This window comes from Rhinopithecus roxellana, chromosome 15 (assembly GCF_007565055.1).
Source record: "Rhinopithecus roxellana isolate Shanxi Qingling chromosome 15, ASM756505v1, whole genome shotgun sequence".
NCBI classification, from domain to species: Eukaryota; Metazoa; Chordata; class Mammalia; order Primates; family Cercopithecidae; genus Rhinopithecus; species Rhinopithecus roxellana.
The window spans coordinates 76,544,424-76,571,829 of NC_044563.1; the positions used below are offsets into that span (position 1 = coordinate 76,544,424).

Here is a 27,406-nt window from a genome sequence, read left to right on the forward strand (position 1 = left end):
ATTTTTGTATATTAGGTATGAGTTTTTGTCAATTATATGATTTGCAATTATCTTCACCTAGTTTGTGACTTGTGTCTTCATGGTAGATTTAGAGAAAAGAAATTCTTCATATTAATGCAATTGAATTTATTAGTCATTTCCATTATGCTATGTGCTCACGTGAACATGTGTGTATAGCTTTTAAAATTCATTCCTTTGTATTTCATATTTTTCTAAGCTATTGTAAATGGTACATTTTTAAATTTTCATTTTTAACCGATATCCGCTGGTATATTAAAATGCAACTGATTTTTGTATGCAGACTACATACAATTGAATTACAATGGGGTTATGTCCTGATAAACCTAAAGTAACATGAAAATATCATGAGTCAAAAATGCATTTAATACCACAATAAACCCATTATAATGTCAAAAAACTAAGTCAAACCCTTGTAGGTTGAGGATGGTCAGTAGTGATTTTCATATCCAACTAACTTGCCAAATTCTTATTTCTAAAATATATTTTCAGTCTGGGAAACAAGGCGAGACCCCACCTCTACACAAAATTAAAAAATTTGTGAAGCATAGTGGTGTGCCTGTGGTCCCAGGTACTCTGGAGGCTGAGGCAGGAGGATCGCTTGAGCCCAAGAGATGGAGGCTGCAGTGAGGCCATCCATGTTTGTGCCACTGCACTCCAGCCTGGGCAACAGAGCAAGACCCTGTCTGAGACAAAAAAAAGTAAATATATATACAGTTCTTTTGGATGTTCCATGTAGATAATCAAATCATCTATTGAGGAGTTTTATTACTTGCCCCAGTCCTAACATCTTTAATTTCTTTACTGACTATGTGGGCTAGCTCCAGTATGATGAACGACAGAATCAGTAGTAGGCATCCTTGACAAGTTCCTCAGTCTTGGGAATGCTATGAACTTGCACCATTAAGAATGATGTTTGATGTCTGCAGTATTGTTGTCTGTAGATATCCCTTGCCAGGTTTAAGTAAATTGCCTTGTACTCCTAATTTGTTTGCTTTCTCCTTTAATCACGAATGGATGGTGACATCTAACAAATGATTTCCTGCATCTATGAAGATGATCATACGATTTTTCTCACTTAGAATGTTAATACGTTAATTTGATGTTTTAATATTCATTGAGTTCAAAATTCTTTTTTTTTTTTTTTTTTTTTTTTTTTTGAGATGGAGTCTCATTCTGTCTCCCAGGCTGGAATGCAGTGGCCCAATCACGGCTGACTGCTACCTCCACCTCCTGGGTTCAAGCGATTCTCCTACCTCAGCCTCCCAAATAGCTGGGATTACAAGCACACACTGCCATACCCAGCTAATTTTTGTATTTTCACTAGAGACGGGGTTTCGCCATGTTGGCCAGGCTGGTATCAAACTCCTGACCTCAGGTGATCCGCCCAATGCGGCCTCCCAAAGTGCTGAGATTACAGGCATGAGCCACTATGCCCGGCCTCAAAATCCTTGCTTTATAACACTCCAATCATTGGTTCATACAAGCCATCTTTTATTTTTTTAATAATAAACACTGTGAACCCAATATAGGAACTAGAAAACTGACATTTTTATACAGCTAAGTGATCTTCCCTCCACCCCATCCTCCACCTCCCACACTCAAAATATTTCCTGAATCTTTTAATCACTCGTGATATATCTATACGTCTCTCTATAAATAGATATGCACACAGGTATAGATATATTCCTGAAGAGTATGTGGCTGAATTTAAGTTGCACTTTGAATATTAAGCATATTTAACCTTTTGGAACTTAATTATTTCACTCAATTTTATGTAGTAGAATTTTTGAATATAGATGTTGTTCAATCATTTTGTAGCCATATAATATTCACTTGAGAATGTGCTTTATCCATTCCCCTGTCCATGGGCATCTATCTGGATCATTTCCAGGTTTCTGCTTTATCAAATAATACTGCTATGAACTTTTTGTACATTTCTCCTAGCATATATTTTCAAGTTTCTCCTGAACCTAGAAGTGGACATGCTTGGCAGATGAGTATACAAATGGTTAACTATTAAGATCATGCCAAACTGAGATACCATCTTACACCAGTTAGAATGGCAATCATTACAAAGTCAGGAAACAACAGGTGCTGGAGAGGATGTGGAGAAATGGGAACACTTTTACACTGTTAGTGGGACTGTAAACTAGTTCAACCACTGTGGTAAACAGTGTGGCGATTCCTCAAGGATCTAGAACTAGGAATATCATTTGACCCAGCCATCCCATTACTGGGTATATATCCAAAGGATTATAAATCATGCTGCTATAAAGACACATGCACACCTATGTTTATTGTGGCACTATTCACAATAGCAAAGACTTGGAATCAACCCAAATGTCCATCAATGACAGACTGGATTAAAAAAAATGTGGCACATATACACCTTGGAATACTATGCAGCCATAAAGAAGGATGAGTTAATGTCCTTTTTAGGGACATGGATGCAGCTGGAAACCATCATTCTCAGCAAACTATCGCAAGAACAGAAAACCAAACACCGCATGTTCTCACTCATAGGTGGGAACTGAACAATGAGATCGCTTGGACACAGGAAGGGGAACATCACACACTGGGGCCTGTTGTGGGGTGGGGGAAGTGGGGAGGGATAGCATTAGGAGATACACCTACTGTAAATGACGAGTTAATGGGTGCAGCACACCAACATAGCACATGTATACATATGTAACAAACCTGCATGTTGTGCACATGTACCCTAGAATATAAAGTATAAAAAATAAAAATTAAAAAAAAAAATAAATGCCAAACTGTCTCATAAAATGGCGGCACCAATGTACATTCCCACCAACAAACTTTAAGTGATATGGCTGATTCACATCTTCTCCAACTCTTGGTACTGTCAGACCTTTGATTTTTGACATCAGAATAGGTATGAAATGGTTGTCATACTGTAGCCTGATGTCATGTGTTGTTCACATTATTTTCTTATCTTTTCTCTGTCTGCAGCACTTGAGTCTTGCTCATTCCTGATACTGGTTATACATCTTCTTTTTCCTTGAGCCATCTTGCCAAAAGTTTCAGTTTTATTATTCCTTTTAGCTTACCTTGCTATTGAAACACTCTCTACTGAATATTCATTTTCTATTTCATTAATTTTTGCTCATAACTTTAACATTCTCTTCACTTTTATTCCTTCCTAATATAGAATTTATAGCTATAATTTTCCCTCAAAATCCTGTTTAGCTGTGCCTTAAAAGTTTTTATCTGTAGCATTTCCATGATCCTTCAGTTTAAAATATTTTCTATTTAAATTGTTTTGTGACCTGAATTTTATTTGAAACCATATAAAATTTTTCGAATTACTCTTTAATTGTTGAGTCATAGCTTAATCACACTGTTCTCATAACATTCTCTGAATGATTCCAATTTTCTAATATTTGTCATAATTCTTTATCATGTGCCTGAAAAGAAGGTTTATCCTCAACTTGGTGGAGACAGTGCTCTATGTGTAAGCTCATTGGGACAAGTTTGTTAGAGGGAAATTATTGGTTCTCAATACATGTATCAGAAAATAGGAAAAGTTGAAAAATAACTAAGCACAACTGAAGACATAAGCAAGAGACGAAGAGAGTACACCCAACGAAATTAAAAGAAAGAAAATAATAAAAGGTAGAACCCAAGAAAAAATAATGGAATGGTATAGAAAAAAAAAGGTTAATACTATCAGAAGCTTCTTCTAGAAAAAGACTATTGCTGATAACCTCAGGAAATAACAGTTCAACAAAATAACAATAGAATGCAAGCAAACAAAATATACTTGAATAAGGGAACAAATTATAGCTATAATAAAGACTTTAAAAGTAGTTTTATTATAAAATGCCTACAGCCAAATATTTTTAAAAACCTATAATAAATAGAATGAAAAATTGTATTACCAATAAAATTAGCATAACATAAAATAGGAAACTTGAATAGACAACCATGAAAAATCGAAATGATGTTGCCCAATGATCTTATAGGGTGTCCCACTGAACTGAAACAGAGCATTTCTATGTTATATAAATTTAGCCAAAATTAGAAAAATTGTGGAAACTGCCCAATTCATTTTTCAGTTTGTCACAATCCTTGAAACTATCAGATGAGGACAGCAAAGGAAATTATAGGCCAATTTCACTAGCAAACATAGAAGGAAATCCACTCAATAAAATGTCAGCTAACAGAATCCACTCAGGTGTTTGAAAAAAATAACCCTAATAATACTTATTAGGTTTTATTCTAGAAATGCAAAGATAATTTAATATCAGAAAACCTATTAACATATTTCACCACGGGAATGTATTAAAGAAGAAAATGCATGATTATCTCAATAGACTTAAGAAAGGCATTTGATAAAGTTCGCATTCAATTAAGATTTTTAAAAACTTTTTAACCTTGAAGGCTAGAAAGAAAACAACTTTCTTAACTTTTTGAAGGCTATCTATCAATGCCCTCATCATAATTAATGGAGAAACTTTGATGTATTTCTTTTTAAGGCCAACAAGATAAAAATGCCACCACCATAGCTACTGTTCAATATACTATATGACATTCTGGCAAATATAAGACAAGAAAAAGAAACAGGTTAAAACAATTGGAAGAGAAGAGAGGGTGTTCATTATTTGAAGCTGACCTGATAATCCACATAGAAAACCCAGGATAATTACCATCCAACTAAAAGGTATTACAAAAGGATTAAGACACAGTACTAAATCACAATAAGAAAAACAGTTGCATATGAGCAAAGACTAACGGAATAGAATTTAAAAGCTGAGAAAGAGACCCATTTGAAAACCTGGTGTATGATAGAGGTTGTATCACAAGCCAGTGGACAAAGGATAAATACTTTGGAAATGGTGATAGGAAAATTGGTATACTCCCTGGAAAATATTAAGTTGGATCCTTACCTCACATAATCTCCAAATGTGGACTTCAGAGGTATTAAAACCAAAAAGTGAAAAGCAAAAGTAAAATAAAAAGCAAATAAAAGTTTATCTAGATTATCTTCATGATCTTGATGTAGAGAACTACAAATATTAACAATGGTCTTCTCTATACAGAATTGTTATTTTCTAAGGTATTCACCTGTTATTTTATAATCAGAAAAAAATGACATACAAAAAAATACATGCACTTGTAATATTATTCTTCATTGCGGAGCAAGGATATTTCATCCAGCATCAACTTCACCCACAAAAAGTACTCCCAAAGATCTTGATCCTCTTCTAAATTTACTGAGCGGGCTTCTGGTTACTAATTCAATTTGCCAGTGCCCTCATGCTGGAAAAAGGAACACTCCCTATATCATAAGTTAATATGGCAATTATGGTCATATTATTCCAATAATTATGGTCTATATTATTCATTCATATCTAATTATGGTCTATATTATTCATATAATTTCTAATGACCAATATTGGTCATTAGAAAAGAAGATCTCAATGTAAATTGGTCAGCATTCTGAATTAATACATCAGTCCCTGTGTGTTTGGTTGGAATAAGTTCCTCCTCAAGGGATTAGACCACTGTTGATATACTGAAATCAAACTCTGGGCCTGTAGCATGAAGCCTAAAATTTAGGTACCCAACTGAGATGCTGCTCTAGAGTCTCTGAGTTGACCAGTTGGCCCATCACCCTCAATGATATCTATCCCTGATTCCTCATTACTCTTTATGTGCAATAAGGACTGGCCAGAATTAAGACTGTAAAAATCTTTCACTCATCTATTTGCTCATTCACTAAGCAAACACTTACTAGGGCCCTATTAGAACCTAGCGTGTCCCCTTTGTTAGCTCACCATGCTTCATCCAAGTTGATTTTCTAGTAGTTCCAAGAATAAACTAAGTTATTTACTACCACAAGGCCATTGTTCTCTGTGCCTCCTACAGACTTCTTCCCATGTTCCTGGACTACACTGTCACCTAATCAAGGCACCTGCAATAACCATCCATTTTAAAGTTGCCTTTCTCCTCCTCAGCACCGACCATCATTTGTCTTTACCACAACATCTTCCTGTTTAATATGACAATTCTTTATTTATTTATGTATTGTCTAGCTTGCTCATTAGAACATTAACTCTATGAGGGCAGGGATACATCTAAGTCCTTGCTAGATTCCTAATTTTTACAACAATACTCAACACAAACTAGAATCCTCAATAAAAATGAATTAAGTAAAACAATGAATTCTTAATCATAAATTTTCTATCAAATAAATAATATCTAATTTAATTCTGCAGAAATTTGGGTGTGTGCTATCCTATTTAGGTAGTTTAAGCTACATATTTTCAAAGAAGAAATTTCCAAAGCATGGACCATTCTCCCATATAACTTTAGAACTTTTTAAAAATCAGTTGTCTACAACATCCCATTTCCAAGGGTCTTTCAGTAACTCAGTGTATAAAAGTATATGTCATGCTTTTCTCAAAACTGGTATTAACCACAGGAAACACAGATCCATATTATTCAAACCTAAACTAGACTTAGGATTTCATTCAAATAAAATTATTTATAAAATTTTCAGATATCTGAAACTCTAAAATAATTTTAAAACTCATATCTGTCCCTTCTCCCCATCCATCCTCAGAAAAGCAATGTTTGAACATCAGGCTGCATGGCTAAAGCTCACAATTAACCACTTCAGAACATCAAAAGTAGAAAACCAAAGGTCAAATAACCAAAGAATCTGCAGCATTCCTAGAAAAACTGTATAAAGTCAGCAGTAGTGAGAAACACATGAACAAGGCATCTTCATTTATGCTCTGATCATTAACAGACTGTATAATTTTATTAAACTGAATTCTACAAGGCTCTTTTCAATATTTCTGAAGTGCTTTAATTTAATAACTTGTAAAACAAGAATAATTTTAGTAGTATAGCATGTCATTTCTCTCTTCTGTTGCCCTAGGAGAGGGTTTCAGACAAAAGTCCCAGGCATAAATACACTACTGAGTCCCAAACTCCAACAGAGGGACTGATATATGTCCCAGATGAAGTCTGAGTGTTTTTAAATCAATTTAAAGAACATCATTGGATTGTTATGTAGAAAATACAGACATAACTGAATTTTTCACAACACTAAATGTATTCAATTTAAAGTGCCTGTCCTTTATCATGAAATTCTCTCCTTTGTGTTTTAAAACGTCTTTTCTTTTATGAAATGATGGTGATTGCAGCTGGTGTTTTCAACATCCTGATTTGGCAAAATAAAAGTTGGCAACTTCTAGAGAGTACCCAAATAATGCTTTAAAAAATATATACTATTCATAGGCCAGGTGCAGTGGCTCAAGTCTGTAACCCCAGCACTTTGGGAGGCCGAGGTGGGCAGATCACGAGGTCAGGAGATCGAGACCATCCTGGCTAACATGGTGAAACCCCGTCTCTTCTAAAAACACAAAAAATTAGCCGGGCGTGGTGGCGGGCACCTGTAGTCCCAGCTACTCGGGAGGCTGAGGCAGGAGAATGGTGGGAACCCGGGAGGCGGAGCTTGCAGTGAACCGAGATTGCACCACTGCACTCCAGTATGGGCGACAGAGCAAGACTCCGTCTCAAAAAAAAAGAAAGAAAGAAAAAACAATGTACTATTCATAAATCCCAAAGCTGTGTAAAACATATATTGATGGCCTAAAGAAGAAACAACGTTTTCTAGGAAGAGTTGGCCCTGAGGCATGTAATGCCAGTCCCACATTTCTGGAAGCTTATATTTCAACAAAAATAGCTGAACAGTGGCAACCTTTGCTCCTATTCCACTTTAGTGAGGCTAAGATTTTTCTTCATAGTGTCCTTAAGATCTATGCTCTCCTTCAATTCTGAAATTGTCTGCCAGCTGTTACTTATAAACAAAACGATTGGGCTATCATGTCAACCTATTTTCACACACAAAAAAAAATTTGATGACAGAATAAGGTAGAATGATGTTAACAAAGTATCTTAGAGCCCATAGGATAGTAAAGATAAGAAAATGCATAAGAAAAAGAAGTGATTTGGAGAAAGACAGTATAACCAAGATGAGTGAAAATATAAAACTGCATGCAGTCTCTAATTTAACAATTCTATTGCTCAGTATGAATTGTAAGCTGTTTAAGTGGAATACAAAATGGAAGTTTTTCCACAGAAACAAAACAGGGCTAGGTTCCAAGGCAGCCTACATGGGCCTATTAATTTAGATTATCCAAGGAGTACACCTAACTCAGAATTCAGCAGCATCTCTTTCCCCATTTCATATGACTATATGTGGAGGTAAGAAGGCAAGATGCTCCTAAAAGGTATTAATTTGTTAAATTTCCTTTATCTGTAAACCAAAACTGCAATTCCTTACACCACTTTGATGCTGACATAAAAGAAATCACCTCCCTAAATTGTCCACTTCCTGTTACTCCATGATGAGAAACAAAAGGAATTTACTCTTTCTAAGGGCACAAGCAAGGGTCTCAGAGTACAGTTCCTCCAAGCCGGTCCCATTACATATTAATCCTAAAACAGAATCATTCTGAAAATGGATCGTGGAAAATTATGCATCTTTGTGTGTGCACATGTATGGGTGTGTGTGTGATAAAATACATATAAATTTACCCTTTTGTCATTTTTAAGTGTACAGTGCAGTTGCATTAAGTACAGTCACACTATTGTATAACCAAAATCATGTTTCTTATCCTGGATCCCCAAGGATTCTGCAGGTTGCTCATGGTATGCTTTCATTTGTACAATAACAGATTATGCTCCACACTCTTGGAGCACCTGCTCCACAGACTTGTTTGCTGTAGCCTAGCCAGTGGTATAACCTGGATGATTAAATTGCTAAACTGATTAAATTACCCTGAAGACCAACTTGTCTCAGGTCCTGCGCATTCAACTTGACATGTCAACTGTGAAATGCTTGTGTTCCAATGGAATGGAAACTTACAATCCCCCCCGATTTTTTTTTCTTTGAAATAATGTCTCACTCTATTACCCAAGCTGGAGTGCAGCAGTGCTATGATGTCTCACTGCAGCCTTGACCTCCTGGGCTCAGGCAATCCTCTCGCCTCAGCCGCCCGGGCTCAAGTGATCCTCTCACCTCAGTCTCCTGAGTAGCTGGGACTACAGGTGCACTATGCCCAGGTAATTTTGCGGGGGGTGTTTTTACAGCGATGAAGAAATTTTGAAGCCACAACCGTCCTTTACACAATAGCAAATGCTCAACCAGAGAAGAATTCTTCATTTATGTTCCCACCATGCTATCTATACTTCTACTATGAGCCACATAAAATTAAATGCTTTGTTCAAATAATTAAAACTCAACTAATTTTCACAATAGACATAGAGTATACAGTTGGCCCTCTATACCCGTGGGTTCCATATCCATGGCTTCAGCCAATCATGGGTCAAAAATGTTTTTCTAAAAAATTGTGTCTGTACTGAACATGTACAGACTTTTTTCCTTGTCATTATTCCCTAAACAATACACTAACACAACTATTCACATAGCATTTACATTGTATTTGCTATTATATAATAAGTAATCTAGAAATGATTTAAACTATCCAGGAGGTTGTGCTTAGATTTTACATAAATACCACACCATTGTGTATCAAGGAATTAAGCATCCATGGATTTGGGTATCTACAGGAGGTCCTGGAACCAATCCCCCATGGATACCACGGGACAACTGTATTTATCAATAGATACCTAGCATAATAGCTTTTGTCCTCATGAGCGGATATAGAACATAATAGCCTTTGTACTCATCAGCAGATATGAAATATAACAGTTTTTGCCCTCATCAATCTGCTACATAAGGCTTCTCCTTGCAACCACCAATTTTCCATTGTCCCTGCTGCTTATTAATTTTTCAAAATGTTACAGCATTTGAGTGAAACTGGGACATTCATGCACTACCACAGAGCAATCAGTATGACAAAACTGCACTTGAACATTACGACTATTATTTGTTCTTCAAGGCATACACATATAAGAACAGCAGTTCATGCAAACCAAACTATCAATTTCCCTCTGAATTTGTAAGCTGGTCTCTTAACAGAGATATATTGTTTTGTAAATGAGAAAACACAGGTGTCTCGGATTCATTCTCCTCTACTATGGATAAACTGCTAAAAAATGGAGATCTTTCTTGCCCACATACTCAGTACTATGGCTAAGGGCACTCAAAGAACATTTGACTTTAGACTATCAGGAAAGGATATATGTCCCCAACTTACAAACAGCTTGACTTACGACTTTTCTATTTTTTTAGCTTTAAAAGACCATTTATTAATCTTAAGTATTTATGACTCATGGGTTAAAATATTTATCAATTTAATACCAACAGGTAATTTTGTTTGAAAGAGGCTCCAACTGTTATCCTTACCACTTTTATTTCCAATGGGAGAAAATTCTATGTTACCTTTCTTTTTACATTCTCCTTTGTAGATGTTTTGAACCACAGTATCTGGTTATCTTAGGAAATTTAAATGACAGCCCATTAACAGGCTTTCCAGAAAGTTTCCCATCAGTGAAAAAAAGTCCCACTGACTTTCCTAGCCACTCCCATATTCAGCTTGTAAATAACCTATTGTGAGAAGCATATTCCAGTAACGATGACCTTGAGTGACCTCAAGTGTACACCAATATTATTCCAATGGAAAAGCTTAGATAGTAACAGTGTTTAAATAATTGAAAACTAATTGGAATCTCTTCAAGAAATACAATAATGGGGCACATGCAGGCACAGCAAAGATTATTTATAAACAATGTATGAAGGAGACATGATACTTACACCTAAATAACAAACAAAACCCCCTCCAGGCTAAATAGTTCTTTTGTACACATCTTATTAAAGCCCAAATGAAAATATTTTAAAGCTTTAAGAAAATTACCATAAATTACTTCCTCTATAATTTGTGTCTTGCATGGTTCTAAAATGTTCATAATGCTATAATTTGTTACTTATGTGAAATTTTAAAAAAATATCTCCATGCATATCTTGTTCACTTTTTTTTTTTTTTTTTTTTTTGAGACAGAGTCTCACTCTGTCACCAGGCTGGAGTGCAGTGGTGCGATCTCGGCTCACTACAACCTCCACCTTCCAGGTTCAAGTGATTCTCCTGCCTCAGCCTCGGAGGAGCTGGGACTACAGGCGTGCACCAGGTAATTTCTTGTATTTTTAATGGAGACAGGGTTTCACCATTTTGGCCAGGATAGTCTCAATCTCTTCATCTTGTGATCTTCCCACCTTGGCCTCCCAAAATGCTGGGATTACAGGCGTGAGGCATCACACCTGGCCTTGTTGACATTTAACTCACAAATAAATACCTTAACATGCTGTCTAGAGAAATTGCTCCTACATACTTATTCTTAATTACAGAGGATTCAAGCAATTCTGAGTTTTTATAGCATCCTCAAACAGAAAAAGCTTCAAAATTAGCCATTTTTTCCTTAATTATTTAGTTACGTATTTAAGAAATAGAGACAAGCTCTTGCTATGTTGCCCAGGCTGGTCTAAAACTCCTGGCCTCAAGCAGTCCTCCCGCCTCAGCTTCTCACAGTGCTGGAATTACAGGCCTGAGCCACTGTGCCCAGCTAAAACAAGCCAATTTAATGCCCTTAAACAATCAAAATGTAATGTTAAGGAAAATAAAACAATACAAACCAAAACTGGAGTGCAAAAGCAAAAACCTTTTGGCTATAGATTTGTGAACTAATGGGATCCTTTCCCAAGGGCATGCTGGAAATATAAAAAATGAAATGACAGAAGCTTCCCGTGTTTCCCTCCTTCCTTAGGCAACTTCTTATCCTATTTCAGTTTCCTGAAACATATCTAGTTAAGACTCTTCTGATTAAAAAGACAAAAACAAGTATTTATAGAAGTACATCAGATTCCTCATTAAAGCTGAAGTCACACACCAGAGACCGGTGATCTGAAGGATAATTGAAGGATGGTAGCCAGTTGGGTCCAATCTGTTCTTCGATGGGCAGATCAAGAGCTGACCTTACATTTAGAGCATGTTTAGAATACCAGATGTATTCCAGGGTGTGCCTGCCCTCCCCTGGGGTCCAGATCTTCCAGGTAGTATATGGGGGTTCTGGCTGCCCACCAGCACTCAGGGGCTTGTAGGCACTGTTCAGGTTGAGGCTGGAGGAAGCAAAGTGTTTCTAGGCCTCTTGTGTTGGTTCTGCATTGAAGTCCCCTCAAACAACAAGGGGAATCTTGGCCCTTGAGTGACGTTTGGCAAGTTCTGAAGAAGGTCACAGCCTTGAGCTGATCAAAATCACTCCCAGACAATGCGTGCTTTTACACAGGTGACACCGATGCAGTTGGTCTGACTCCTTGCACTCTAGGAACTGTGCAATGGCCACCTGATTGGTTTTCAATGTCATGGCCATCAGCCTAATATTGGCAGTGTTCACTAGCTTGATTTGGTTTTGGAGGAAAAATTAGGCACAGCTGTCTGGTCCATTGTTTTTTGTTCTATACCTAGACAAGATGACCAGGGCTTGAGGAAAAAAAAAATGTGCCTTGATAGCCCAGCCTCCTGAGGAGTGGTTGGAAGGTGTCAAAATACTGTTCTACCTACCTCTTGGAGGCACAATATACCAGGTTGGTAGAATAGGATTTCTTCTAGCATGAGATGCTTCCTTTCTTTTCACTTGAGTGTTTCCAACATTGTACAAAGTTGTCGTTGTCTTTCCAAGAGCTTGGACGAAGTTGTTCCATTGCATGACCCTAATAGGTAGGTAGTTACTGGAGCAGTCTGTCCCCAGATCCACAAAATCTCTCTGGAACCAAGGAGGTTAAGTATCCGGGACAGCCCTGCATTCCTCAAAAAGCTCTTTAGGATCTATGGGCTCCAGATGTTCTAGGTCAGGTAATACCAAACACTCTGGGTGCAGGAGGCAGTACTGCTGCTCAGTGTCTTGGCAAGAGCACTAGAGTCTGCTCATATTATTTCAATCGTACTTCGACTACCCATACAACCATTCTGCTTTTCACCTTCTCTACAGTATTAAGTTACATGATATACTCAACACTTTATTATAAAATAGGTTTTCTGTTAGATGATTTTGCCCAACTATAGGCTAATGTAAGTGATCTGAGCACATTTAAGGTAGGCTAGGCTAACATGTTTGGTAGGCTAAATGTATTAAATGCATTTTTTACTTAATAATTTCAACTTACAATGGGTTTGTTGGGATGTAACCCCATTGTAAGTCAAAATGCATCTGTACCGATTCATTCACCTTGAGTTTAATAGAGGGGAAATACACCTGGACCATCCTAAGAACATAGCTTGCAGGACAATTACCGCACAGAACCACCAAATGAGAGGCCCCCCAAGAGCACTAGAATGGCAAGCTCTACTAAGCAAATATACTTACCATTTTTCAAGCTGTAGTTATATTTAAACCAATTCGCACTGCAGTTCATTTCACAGAAATTACTTCATAGCTTCAGGAATCCCCTGTGAAATCCTAAATACCAGCACTACAGCACTACAAATTTAAACTTAACTTAAAAATAATGAACTAATCACTGAATCAGCATGTCTTCATATATACCTGCACTAGACTGGTTTTGTTTAACTCACAGGCTGCCATTTATTTTATTAAAATTCAACACAAGCTCCATTAAAGGACAATAGAATTAGCTACACAATTAAGATACAGCAGACGGCATTGAAGCAGTAAGGTGCCTGTTCATGTAAGATTTAAAATGAACAGCAGGAGTTGAAAATTTTTAAACTGCCTTGAACAGTTAAACTGGTGAATAAACCAGCCAGTTGTGCGGAAGAAACCTTGAGGCATTAATAGCAGTATCTGGTTCCTATGAACCTTTCTTAAGCCCACTGTTTTCTTATCTATCATTGCATTCAAAGTTAACATTCCTGAAAGCCAAGTTAGGGCAAAGACCCTTTTGCCAAATTTTAGTTGGAAACACTAAACCAAGTCAAGGTCATACTATTGGTGACGTTTACAACAGTCCTCGGCACGATGTAGGCAGTCATAGGCATTAAGTGAACGCTGATTTAAGATAACGCCTCCAGCCTCATAACTAATCACAGTACCCTTTATTATCAATATTCATTAGCTATCATTACAGGATGCTCACTGTGCTGAGCTCAGAACTGTATGAATAGCATTTAAATTAATTCTAACAATTCATTAAGTAACGTTATGAACCTCATTTTACAGATATGGAAACTGAGACTTAGAAAAGCAACTTGCCAAAGTCACTCAGTATCTCAGGAGCCTGAACTTGAATTAAGAGTTTGACTCAAGAGCCCTGTTCTTAACTACAGTTGACCCTTGAACAACATGGGGGTTAGGGGTGCCAAAGCCTCGTGCAGTCAAAAATCTGTGTATAATTTTTGACTCCCACAAAACTTAACTACTAATAGCCTACTACTGACCGGAAGCCTTACTGATAATATAAACAGTCAATTAACATAGATTTTGTATGTTATATGTGATATTACATTTTTTACGCAAACATCAGGAACAATATGTATATTATATTCTTACAGTAAAGTAAGCTCTCAGAAAAGAAAATGTTAAGCAAATCTTAAGAGAAAATAAATTGACTATTCATTAAGCGGAAGTGGATCATCATAAAGGTTTTCATCCTCATCATCTTTACATTAGTGGGCTGAGAAGGAGAAAGGGGAGGGGTTGGTCTTGTGTCCCAGGAGTGGCAGAAGCAGAAGAAAATCCGCATGTAAGTAGATCTCTGCAGTTCAAACCTGTGTTGTCCAAGGGTCAACTGTCCTACCCAATCCTGCCTTCCAAGACACTGAAGTTACTGCATGGGCTAAAACCCATGCCATTCCAGAAAGAAGTGGTCAGAAAGATCAGCAGACTTAGGTTTTCATAAATTCATTCTTAGTAGACTCATGAATTTCAGTCTTAATTCACTCGTTTGGAAACAGTTACACTACAATCCCTCTCTCCACTGATACAGCTGTAGTATAGGTAACGCAACTTAGTACATGTTAAAACGTTACTCAAATGAAAATATTATGGGGTTATTCTGATCTACTAGCTAGTGATCTCTCTGTAACTATCACACATCAGGATCGCGCTACTATGTTCGTATCTGTAATAGAATAGACATGTAATTTGACATCACCACAGAAGTCTTCTCACCTAGTGGTTCTCAAGGAAAGGAAAGAAACCTGTGGGTCTTTCCCAATTTTGATTTGTCTTCAAGGGGCATTTGTCAGAATGAGGTGCACAAAGCAATGAGATGTGTTCTACAGATGATTCTATTGCACATTCTGGCTAGGAAATCACCTTTAGTACTGTGGTCTAGAATATGTAAACTTAGGAGTTAGTATGTTCCAAATGAAATCCCTTCTCAGCTACTTACTGACCAATAGAACTAGAGCAGCAAGCTATTTATATTCTGTAAACCAAGCAGTCACTGCTGTGCATATAAATAAGCCCTAATTATTACTCGCAATAAACCTTAGTTATAGAATCCGTCTGAATTGAATTCCCTGAATGTAGCAGAGTGGCCTAGTCCAGTGCTGTTAATTCAATAACTCTAACAATGAGCCCAAATCTGCTTCTTTAAACTTATCCATGGTTATTCTAAAGCAAAACATGTTCACTTCCTGTTTGACCTGAACTTATTAACCCATTCCTAATTGCATTACAAGAGTTTAAACATTAGCCATATCACTTCAAAAAGAAAAAGCCATCTTCTCCCAGTGATTAAACTACTAAAGAATACATGGTACAAAAAGGTTTGCATTTCAATAGAACTAGCTTTATTTACTTATTTATTTATTTATTTAAACAAAAGAAATGATTTAAAAGCAAATGCATATATGTACCAAGGGATGGACATGACCTGGTACTTACAAAGGAGCTGCTGTGTCATAATGGAAACAGCATATTAGGAGAAAAATAGTATTTCGTGTGCTGTCTGCTTGAGTAATCAATCTGGAGATGCAAGTTAACCGAAGGTGCTCTGCCAAGCCATCAGCGTGAGAAAAAAAAAACCACCAGAAGTTGCCTCCAGATAACTATGTAGTGGCAGCATGATAACTGGCATCAACTCACGGTCTTCTCATTTTCCCCATTTTCTATAATTTTCCTCTTCTTTTCATCTATTTTTTTCTTGAAGATGTTATTTCGGTAAAACTGAAGTTCTTTGATGCTTTCGCTAATGTCGTCAAGTGCCCTGTAAGCAAACACACCACACTGAATCAACTGTCCAAAAACAGGACATGAAAATCATTTTAAAAGTACAACTGTTACAAAATGACTTAAGAACAATGGGTGCTACTATACATGTCACTATCTAGCATCATCAAAAGTAGAACATTTCAGAAAAGCAATTTTCTTTAAATGTTTTGTATAAACTTTTGACAAAAAAATTGGTAAAATATAAAAGATTAAACTTTCCCAAATTGTTCCATAAGATGGTGACATCTTCCACTGGGAGAAAAAATAATTCCAGGGTCAAATAAGTTTAGGAAAAACTAGATTAAACTTTTTACTGAAGTAAAAAGTTAGAAAGCATTTCATATACTAATTTGTATTATGAACTCCCAAAAGGAAGCTGTCCTATATTTCTAATATATTTATTAATTTTCGAAAATAAATACATTTTAGTATTTCTAAAACTTAATCGACCACATTTGCAGAATACTTATAAACAGCTCATGGAACACAGTTTGAGAAACACTGCGCAATACTTAATGAGGCCCCTGAACAAAACAGACTGACATACTTGAACAGAAGTCGTCACTCAGTCATCATAATAAACATCAATTATCAAACAGTACCTAACCATACCAGAGGATCTACCTCCTCTCTCATGGTGATTTGTGCTATAATCAGTGGCAGCCTGCCTCCATCTAAGAGCCTTTCTTTTCTTCCAATATGTTGTTTCCCATCTGTTGCGGTCTGAGAAATCAGGTAACCAAGATTATTAGAACAGTGTGCAAGTAAATCAATAAGCTCTGAATGATGGGCCAAGGGCCACTTCTAGAGAATACCCGGCACAAATTTTAGTGCAAGAGTTTTATGACAGTTATTTGTGTGGCTAAGGCAACCATCTGCTTTCTTCCCAGGTCTTGGATATATGTCAGAGCTGAAGCTGCCAAAATTATAGCCTCTGGCTAAATAATGGTACACAATCTCTTATCCACAAAACTGAAACCCAAAACATACCTGAAAACCCACAGTACTTTCATAACCTATTATGTAGCAAAACCTGAGCAATCTTAACGTGAGGCTATTGACAGGCATCATTAGTTATGCCATTTGGTGTGAATATACACATGTTTCACTACAGAAATATCTATGTGTTTTATTACGGGCTGCTTCTCAAACCTTGTTAGGGATGCTACAAGATAATAAGCAATACAGACATAGTGTTACCTTTCTAAAATCTGAAAAATTCTGAAATCCAAGACACACCCCAGTTGTTTCAGATGAGGTATTCTAGACCTGTATGACTGTGCTACAGTCTACATACACTCAATAAAATAACATGAGAATGCCCGACTTTTTAGGGATTGGTCTTTCTCTGTTTGCCTAGAACTGTGCAAGGTACGTCGTAGAGGCTCAGTGAATGGTTTAACAAATGCTACCCTTAGAAGCCAGCTGCTAAACCTTCCATCAGGTTTCATGTTTCTCCTGAAAGACCACAAAATCAAAAAGAAAAGACCAGTACAGGACACATGAATATATAGGATCTTTAAACTCCTTGTCGACTTGTACCTAAGGCTACAGGCGTAAGAGAAACAATCAGAAAAACTCTAACAAGTGTCAAAGTAGGCAACTATATTATACGATTGCACATAAAGTGTTCTGATTTCAAAAGGCTGCCAGTCCATATCCTCTGTGGGAAGAAAGTTAGCACGGTTCATTACTAGAAAGACTACAGATGGTTTCATCATGCCTATAAACCAAGCTATCTAAGAGTTTTAAAACAGCAATAAAGGCTATAGAACCCTCTCAGAATGGAACACTGGAATCCTGACCAGAATTCCTAACAGTAAGAGAATGTTATGTTTATGATAGTCGAACTTTATCTTTTCCCCAAGAAAAAAGAGTTAAGGGACATTATTTCAAGCAGTCAGGAATTTGGGAGTTAAGTGTGTGTCAGACTGGAAAGTGCTTGGTAGAACTCAAACTTACCTATGAGAAGCAGCCTTCTTTGGTGCAAATTCATATTCTTCTGGATACCAGCGTCTATACACAGCAGAAATGGAACTCTCAAAGGAAGCTGTCTCAAATACACTGAACAATTACCTCCTTCAAGTAATCCATTACCATTGAAAATGGCATTTGAGTCATGATTCTCAAGTTGCTTCTTTGCCAGGGCCTCTATCTTCCACCCTCTCCTCTCTTTCTTCTATATATTTTCTATGAGCAAGCTCATCAGTGTGTAAGATTGCTAAATCTGGAAATCCAGCCCAGCCTTCCCTAGAGTTTCTGTCATGGATATGCAACTGCCCACTAGATACTTGCATCTAAAAATCTACCAGACACTTCTAATTCAACATATATCAAACCACACCCATCATCCTCAGCACCTCCCCGCCCCATCCACCATACTCTTCCTCTTCTCTTCTTCTTTTTATTTGAACACTGCCATCATCCACCAAAGCTGCTCACACTAGAAACATCAGAATCACATTACACCTCTTCCTTTTCACACCACCTCATTTGAACACTGAGTGTCTGTCAACTGACCCTCTCACATTTTTATCATACAAGCCCCTCGTTTCCATGCTCTGCCCTTTCTCCAGTTCATTCTTCTCTCCAAGATGGCGGAAAAGGCTCCTTTCTATCTCTCTACCACTTTTCTTGCCACCTTCGAATCAGAACGATCATATCACTCACTCTTCTACCTATACTTTCTCAAAGGAACCCCATTCCTTGCAAGATCATAGTGAACTTCACTGGCATGGCATGCAAGCCCTTAAGGCTCTAGACCCACCTCCCACCTTCTCCAACCTCATGCTTTGCACTCCAGCATTAATGGTTTGTGATTCATTTAATACATTTTCCCTTAGCTTCCTGCTCCCTCACATTCTTATACTTCTGTCTGCTCTCTCTGAATGCTCCCTCCTCAATAAAATGCCTGGAAGACTTCCACTCTTCTTTAAATCTCAGTTTCAAAGCGATTTCCTTCCTACGTAAAGGTTTCTCTGACTCCCCATTCCTCTTGCTCCAGCACAGTTAGATGCTGCTTCCCTTGTGACCTCAGTAGTCCATATGCACATTTTCACTACAGGAGTCATGAGAGAGTATATTTTTAGGGTGTGTTTTTTACACATATGTCAATCCACTACTTTCTAAAGTACTTAAGAGCTTTTCATCCATATGTTCCCAGTCAGAAGACTTCCATATAATATTAATTAATCCAGAAAATTTATTGAGCACTTATTTTGTGCCAGGCATTGGCTTATTTACTGGGAACATGTCTGATAATTGTTTCTCCCAAATCTCACCAGTCCAGGATAAGTTAAGGTCCTATACAAGCAAGAATGGGATGAGGAAGATATGAACCCACTTGGCAGCCTTAGTTCTATAGCTCTATCCAATTACTTTTCACAAGTTCTCAATTAAAACATGCTAAATGAGGTAATTTAATGGATCCTAAATATAGCCCTTACCTGCACAGTTCTTTAACAGTGCTCACATCAATTATTCTATAATGAAGATGTTTCATGAACTGGGGCATGTATTTGTCAAGAAACTTCTTATCTTCATGAACTGAATTTCCTAGAAAGACACGAAGCATACTGCATCTCTATGTTTCTAGTAGTATACAACAGGATATCAAAATTCATAAAACGTATTTGAAATGGAGATGATTTTTTAAACTTCAAACAATTCCTAAAAGCACCTTTGTATTTCTAAATCAGGTTTGGGTAAATGTGATTAGCTTACAAGTACAGATTTGCAAGTACTTAGTCAGTTTAGCTTATTATAAATTTGTAAATGACCTCTCATGAACAGAAGGACGAATCTATCATTCCACATGCTTGATGTAATGCACAAATCTATTTGTTACTTTTTAAGGTCATACCAGATATGCAAACTTTCTCCCAGTGTCACAAAATTCACACCACTAACCCTAACAATTTAACTGAATCACATAGGTAGATAAACCTTTATTTACAATCCAAGCCTTTAAATAAATCATATGAATATTCATGTTTCCAAAAAGTAACTAAAAACACTAAATTTTAATTGAGACCTTTAAAACACATACCAGCCACATTGGCTGGGGGAAACATTTACACAATATATGCTCTAGTACTTAATGCCAAAACTTATTTTTATAAATGTTTAAGAACAGTATTAGTTACCACATCAACTTACATGTACAAAGGCACATATACCTTCAGAGAAACATTAACTTCCCTCTGGCAATGTCACCCCTTTAAAAATACTGGGAGAAGAGGCCTAGTCTCTTTAGAAAGTCAGTGTCATAGGGGAAAAATAATAGGTGGAAAGTTTTACATTAAGAGACTAAAGAAATACAACTAAACGAAATGCATGAACCTTGACTGAATCCTGGTTCAAAAACAAGTATTCTGGGGAACGTCTAATGTGGAGCAGATATATGATACTGAATAATGTTTAATTATCTTCAATTCAATGACACTGTATTACATAAGAAAATGTCTTTACTCTTGGGAGATGTTTGATGACGTATTTAGGAATGAAGTGTCCTGATGCCTGCAATTTCCTTTAAAATGTCGAACAAAATACAGGTAAAACAAACAAGGCACAAGGTTAACAATTACAAAATCCACTCCTCTGTGCATGTGAAATTTTTCCATCATAAAAACATGGGGGAAATTTTTATTAAGATTTCATGTCAGGTTTCAGGGCATTTTCCCAATACTCGTGCTATAAACTACACAAAGAAACTTGAACAGAAAAGTAAGATGTGTAACCCAAAGCAGGGTAAATGGAAGACATGGATGGGCTCGGCTGGTCTTTCTGGAACTGCAGTCTCTTGAACCAACCACTACATATGGAAGACTATAAGATATACATAGGACTGGATTTTACCTGCAAGTGGACAGAGCCCTGGAGGAGTCTGCTGTCGTACAAAGGACAGAAATTCATACTCTGCCTGCTGCAATGTAATTGTACTCTCCTTCACTGCCTTGGTAAGGCCAGACTGCAAGAGAGAATCCCCAGCCCCCCCCCCAAAAACACATGTGAAGTCAGTTTTCGAAGGCATCCAAAAATGAAACTTCACTTTTAAAATGGGCAAATATAACTACAAATAGACCATTTTCAGAGCTCAAGTTCAAATTGCAACTGCCATCTTTGCACCATTTTTTTTCTTAAAGAATCCAAGCCAACTTAGTTATGATCCTGACTGTTAATAGCATTTCCACAGTCAAAAAAGATGGTGTTCAAAGTCCAAGGATATTAACCTCTGGGAAGAAACAACTATTAACAGGAGAGCAGCAATCCCCCTTCTCTGAAAGTTGATGTCTAACCTTATCCAAAAGACTGACTTGAGTAATACTTGACAATCCGCAATGCGTTCGCGACAGACTGAATGTAGGAGAGAAAAAAAAGAGGACATTCAGGAGAAGATGATCTCGAGAGGTCCCGAAGATGAAAAGTAAACAAGCAAGCAGTTTCCCAGGCTTGCCAAGCAATCTTCTCTAAGCCTTTTTAAAATACCATCCAACAATGGTAGCGGATTCAGGTGTGTGAGCAAAAAGCTTGTTACTGATCCCCAAAGCAGCAATCCTGTTATTTGGTAATGTTACCTTCCCATGATGCTCCTTACACCAATCTGACATGCTGTCCAGCAACTCATCTGGTTGTTTTATAATCAGGTTAGGACCCTGTGGATGGGAAACGCCATCAGTCACCAAGAACCAACAGGAATAACCTTACTTTCAGAGGGAACGTTTAAGCTGTTTTAAGGACTAAATATACATATCAGAGAAAGTAAGAGATAAGGATACTTTAAAAGTGTTCCTCCTTCATTCCAGCACTGTTTGTTAAGGCAAAATAGAACACACGTACACACATACACAACTGAAAACTCAAACGCCTACAAATAGATGACACAGATATCTATCAAGGGTCAGCAAACTATGTCCCCATGCTTCAGCTATTTTTTTATTTTTTTTTTTGAGACGGAGTCTCGCTCTGTCGCCCAGGCGCTGGAGTGCAGTGGCGCGATCTCAGCTCACTGCAAGCTCTGCCTCCCGGGTTTACGCCATTCTCCCGCCTCAGCCTCCGGAGTAGCTGGGACTACAGGCGCCCGCCACTACGCCCAGCTAATTTATTGTATTTTTAGTAGAGACAGGGTTTCACCGTGTTAGCCAGGATGGTCTCGATCTCCTGACCTCGTGATCTGCCTGCCTCGGCCTCCCAAAGTGCTGGGATTAAAGGTGTGAGCCAACACACCCGGCCTCAGCTATTTTTTAATAGCTAAAAAGCTAAGAATGATTTTTACATTTGTAAAAGATTGTTAAAATATATATATATATGATGAGAACATATGACTGTACTCAAAGCCTAAACTATATAATATCCTGCCCTTTCCAGAAAAGTCTGTCAACCCTTGATTATGAGTTCATTTTGAAAAGTGTCTAGGCCAGGCATGGTAATAATCCCAGCACTCTGGGAGGCTGAGGTGGGAGGATCACTTGAGGCCAGTAGTTCAAGACCAGTCCAGGCAACATACCAAGACCTCATTTCCACAAAATTAAAAAAAAAAAAATTAGCTGGGCATGGTGGCACACCCCTACGGTCCTAGCTTCTCAGGAAGCTGAGGCAGGAAGATCACTTGAACTCAGGAGTTCAGGGTTACAGTGAGCTATGATCATGCCACTGCACTCCAGCCTGGGTGACAGGGTGAGACACTATCTCTTCAAAAAAAAGAAAAAAAAAAAAGGCCGGGCACGGTGGCTCACACCTGTAATCCCAGCACTATGGGAGGCCAAGGCGGGCGAATCACAAGGTCAGAGATCGAGACCATCTTGGCTACCACAGTGAAACCCCAACTCTACTAAAAATATAAAAAATTAGCCGGGCGTGGTGGCGGGCGCCTGTAGTCCCAGCTACTCCGGAGGCTGAGGCAGGAGACTGGCGTGAGCCCGGGAGGCAGAACTTGCAGTGAGCCGAGATCGCGCCACTGCACTCCAGCCTGGGTGACAGAGCGAGACTCCATCTCAAAAAAAAAAAAAAAGTATCTATATTGCAGGTGAAAAAAGTAATTGCAGAACCATATATGCATACATATGATTTCATTTACAGTTGTTTAAAAAAAAACACGCATTTATATAAGCATACAAAATATCAAGACAATACATAAACTTGGAGTAAGATGGGGCAAGAGAACAGGACAAAAATCCAATAGTTTACTATACATACACTTTGGATAGTTACACTGCTTAACAGTATTTTTATATTTTAAGAAATTTAAAGAGGCAATTGTTGATATCTGAAACACACACACACACACAAAGTGGTCCTCAAATTCTCAGCTCCATTTCATAGTGTGAGTCTCACATCCAAGTGTGAGTCTCTCAGATAAGTCCTGGCAGTAGGACTTATTTAAAACAGCAGCTGCGGCATTAAAGCAAGTCACCTTAGCTTCTCCCTCTGTAAGACAGTGATAATAATAAACTGCATCCCTTCCCTCGTAGAAATGTTAACAGGATAAAAGAAATTATAGATATGAGCTCTTTGAACTCTCTGGTAGAAAAGTATTCTATAAATCCAAGGTATTATTACTACTAAGGTGGTAAAAACAGTTTGCAATCACTGAAAGAAATGGCTAGAATTTAATTAAAATACGCCTGACATCCTACTACTAAAAAGGAGGTTTAGCCAAACAAGAAAACTGGTGTTGGCAATCTCTGCGGAGAAACAAAAAATTTTGCTTGGATAACGTACGTTTTATGATAGTCACGAAAAAATAATACTCATACTATTAAAAAAAATACTAACAATGATGGAAAAATCAAACTACCACAGATCTAATGCTAGATACCTATTCTAGATCCCAATTTAGCAAGCCAAGGGACCACAGCTACAGAAAAATTTTCAGAGTAGGATGCCTGCTCTTCTACCAACATAAAACATCTTTCTCAGACTCTTATAAAAGAATAAAACATACTGCAGAACTGATAGCCCCTAAGCTTTTTTTTTTTTTAAACATCTTTATCCTCATCTAACTTAGTCCATTTACAAATGCTGCATTCATCTGCAGCTGTGTGAATACATACCCAAATTTCCTCCAGGGTACATATCAACCTACCGGTCCATTAAACTGTCAGTATTTCACATAATATCAACAGTCTAAAGGAAACACTCTTCTTCAGCCAAGGGTAAGTTAGGATGGTAAAATAAAGACACTTCTCTTCACTATTCATCTCCAGTAAATCCCAAGTAACAGAAAAAAACAACCAAATCTAAAACTCAGGGCTTTATTTATACAAAGTTAAAAAAAGTTGTTATGATGAGAAATACGAAGTCTCATGATTCTCCTACAGCTGATATGTGGGGAGGATAAGCCTGGTTCTCCACAAACGCAGTCATTCATCTAGAAATATGTCCTCACCTCTTTTACCTACACAGCAAATCAAATGAAAGTGTTAACTGCAGATTTACGAAATTTATTCAGTGCCAGTAATGTATCAATGCTACCCTCTAGGAACTTATTTTAACAAGACTCTCTTTTCCACAAACATCCCTACTTTGTTCCTATTCTGGAGTTTCTGGCTCTGAATACTGCTGACAGTCTAAAACAGAATTATCCAGGGTCAGGGATTTCACCCCCTACCAGATGGTGTCACATCCTTGTTAAATGTTTCATGAGTGGGTGAAATGCAGCAGGTGTGTTTTATTTGTTTTGCTAAATGTTTCAGTCGAAAGTAGCATGCAAAAACCTTAATCATGCCCAGTCTGTTAACAAGAGAATACTTTATGGGTGTGCATTAACAGAAATTCTAAAATCTTAATATAGATCTAGAATATCACATGATCTAGTTGAAAAGGCAGAATTGTAAATATGGAGTCAAGTGAAAGTCAAGGTTATGATATAAAGACGCAAACACTGGCACGAGTCACCACATCTGATGGGAGGACAGTTGGCTGTCCTACTTGCTAGGAGCACCTTACTGAGACGGCCTGAGTTAAACTATTGGCTCCCCTAATAAATAGCCACTGGGGCCTCAGACAAATTACCCAACATCTCTATGCTCAAGTGTCCTCATCTATCAAATGAGCATTACAACAATACCTAACTTACAGTTGCTGTGAGGACTAAGAACAAAGACATATAAAGCACTTAGAAACTGCACCTGGCATACAGTAAGCTCTCAGTAAATGACAGAATTTATGTTTCTGTAAATTTCTGGCATGGTTAATTAAAAAATAATGCTTAATTTTTAAATTTAAATTTTTAATTAATTTTTCACTAGGCTGTGAGATGGATTACTTTGGTTCTAGTACCACCTCTACCATGACCTAGCACATTACCTTAATCCATATGGACCTCAACTTTCTTATTTTTTAAATAAAGAAGCTGGAAAAAATGATGGGTATATCTCCAGTGCCCTTTAAAAAGTATGACTGTATTACATGGTATCACGTACTTCAGCCAAAATGTTGAGATCAGAGTCAGTTATCAGACAGGCCATCTCAATAATCTGGTCCTTCTCAATGTCCAATCCTGTCATCTGCAATTAAAAATAAATATATAACACACACAAAGCCATCATTCTGGCCTCTTTTACCCAAGTTTGTTTAACAGAAATTCCCTCAAACATAGTCAGCTTGTAACCCATAGCCGAAACAGAAGAGAAGAATGCTCCTTGGCCAACTACTGAAGGTACTAAACACGAATCCTCGTTTATTCAACAAACATTTACCAAGGGCCTGCTATTTGTCAAGCACTGAGATTCTACTCCGGGACAGATGCAAAGTAAGTAAAACTGAGTGCTGACATCACTCAATTTTGGAAGAGTTAGATAACTAACGCCACCACGTCTCTGCAGAGTTTACAAAGTTTTCACATTAATTACACCACTTGATCTTCACAATCTAATGGAAAAACTACTGTTATTATCCTCACTTCATATAAACTGAGGCTCAACGGAGGGAGGAGCCCTTGTTTCAGGCATGGAAAGCCTGAAGGGATAGGAATTGGGTTCTGGTCCCAACTCAGACTCTCACTAACAGCACGACCTTGAATGAGTTGAATCCTTTCTGTGGGCCTCAATGTTCTCACTTATGGAATGAGGGGTAGGGCTGAGTCATCTCCGGAGTCCCGTCTGACTCTAACAACCTAGGGTCCCTTAAGGATTTAGTTGGGGGAAGCTAAGAAGAGCCGCTGCCCCCGCCCCCACTCCAGTGACCCAAGCCCAGAGACGCCAGGGCGTTAGGAAAAGTCCACATCTGGGTGGAGGGGTGGGCAGGAGAGGAAGCCACACGGAGGACTCCTCCCTTGTGGAAAGAAGCCCTACAGCCCAGCACTGCGCCCGACATCCGCAGGACTCCTGCCTCCGGACTTGCCCCGCGCCGCCCCTGGCCGGCCGCGCTAACCTGCCACACCTGAGACCCAGAACCCCGCCGCTCTCCCAGGACAGGCTCGGCTCCTCGGTCCCACGCGCGAAGCCTCACTCGCCTTCCCCAAGCCCCCGCCGACCTCACTCACCTCCAGGTCCACCCAGACCATCCGCTGAGCCATGCTCTCCCCTGCCGCCATGGCTGCGCCACCTTCGCGTACACCTCGCGTCCCGAACCGTCCGCGACTCCCACCTACACCCCGCAACAGCCTGGAGCCCAGGGAACCGCCTAGCATCACCCGGCACCAGCAGCCACGGCCCCAGTCTCGCAGCCGGCGCTGGCGCAGGCGCAATAGTCGCTAAACGTCGCAAACCCGTGGGGAGGCGCACGAGCTGAAACCACACGTCCCAGCGTGCGGTGCGCCGGCTCGCCCTCAACAGCCCAGCTTGGCTGCCGAAGGGAATGATGGAACTTAGAGTCTCACCTGCGGTTGCGACCGGATGCCCCACCCCCGCCACGTGTTTTTCGGGTGTTACTGGACGCGCTTGTTTTGCACGGCTAAGTTTGTTTGCTTCCAGGAGTTATTTCCTGAGTTTTGGTTAGTTGTAACCGCGCAGTTAAAAAAGAGCTCTTACTTTGGTTGGTTGGAAAAGATCTGATTATCTATGTATGGTATTTTTTTCATGTATCGCTTTCCTTTTTTTGCTTTTCTTTTTTTTTTTTTTTTTTTTTTTTAACTTACCTGCCCTTATATTCCACAAACTGGATATTTTCCTCATTTATTTGGGACCAAGAGGCAGTGTGCTTTTGGGGGCCAGAAGGCCATTAACATTATCATCAAATCATTTAGAAATATTTAAATGAGATCTTGTCTGAGAAATCATTT

The 27,406-nt window shown here is 38.4% G+C and overlaps 1 protein-coding gene and 1 pseudogene across 2 annotated transcripts; both read right to left on the minus strand.

The window, feature by feature from the left end:
- Positions 1 to 11,856: 11,856 nt before the first annotated feature.
- Positions 11,857 to 13,423, minus strand: LOC104669417 (annotated as a pseudogene).
- A 2,318-nt stretch (positions 13,424 to 15,741) lies between these two features.
- On the minus strand, positions 15,742 to 26,958 carry REXO2 (RNA exonuclease 2). Of its 2 annotated transcripts, XM_010372357.1 has the most exons (7): positions 26,669 to 26,958; positions 25,608 to 25,691; positions 21,762 to 21,839; positions 21,043 to 21,154; positions 19,632 to 19,740; positions 18,148 to 18,201; positions 15,742 to 16,180 (listed from the first exon to the last, which is right to left on the minus strand). In XM_010372357.1, exons 1-7 carry the CDS (start codon positions 26,813 to 26,815, stop codon positions 16,051 to 16,053), a joined length of 714 nt encoding a protein of 237 aa, XP_010370659.1. In that variant the 5' UTR covers positions 26,816 to 26,958; the 3' UTR covers positions 15,742 to 16,050. The 2 variants fall into 2 exon arrangements, with proteins under 2 accessions (XP_010370659.1, XP_030774162.1); XM_030918302.1 differs by lacking the exon at positions 18,148 to 18,201.
- Positions 26,959 to 27,406: the final 448 nt, after the last annotated feature.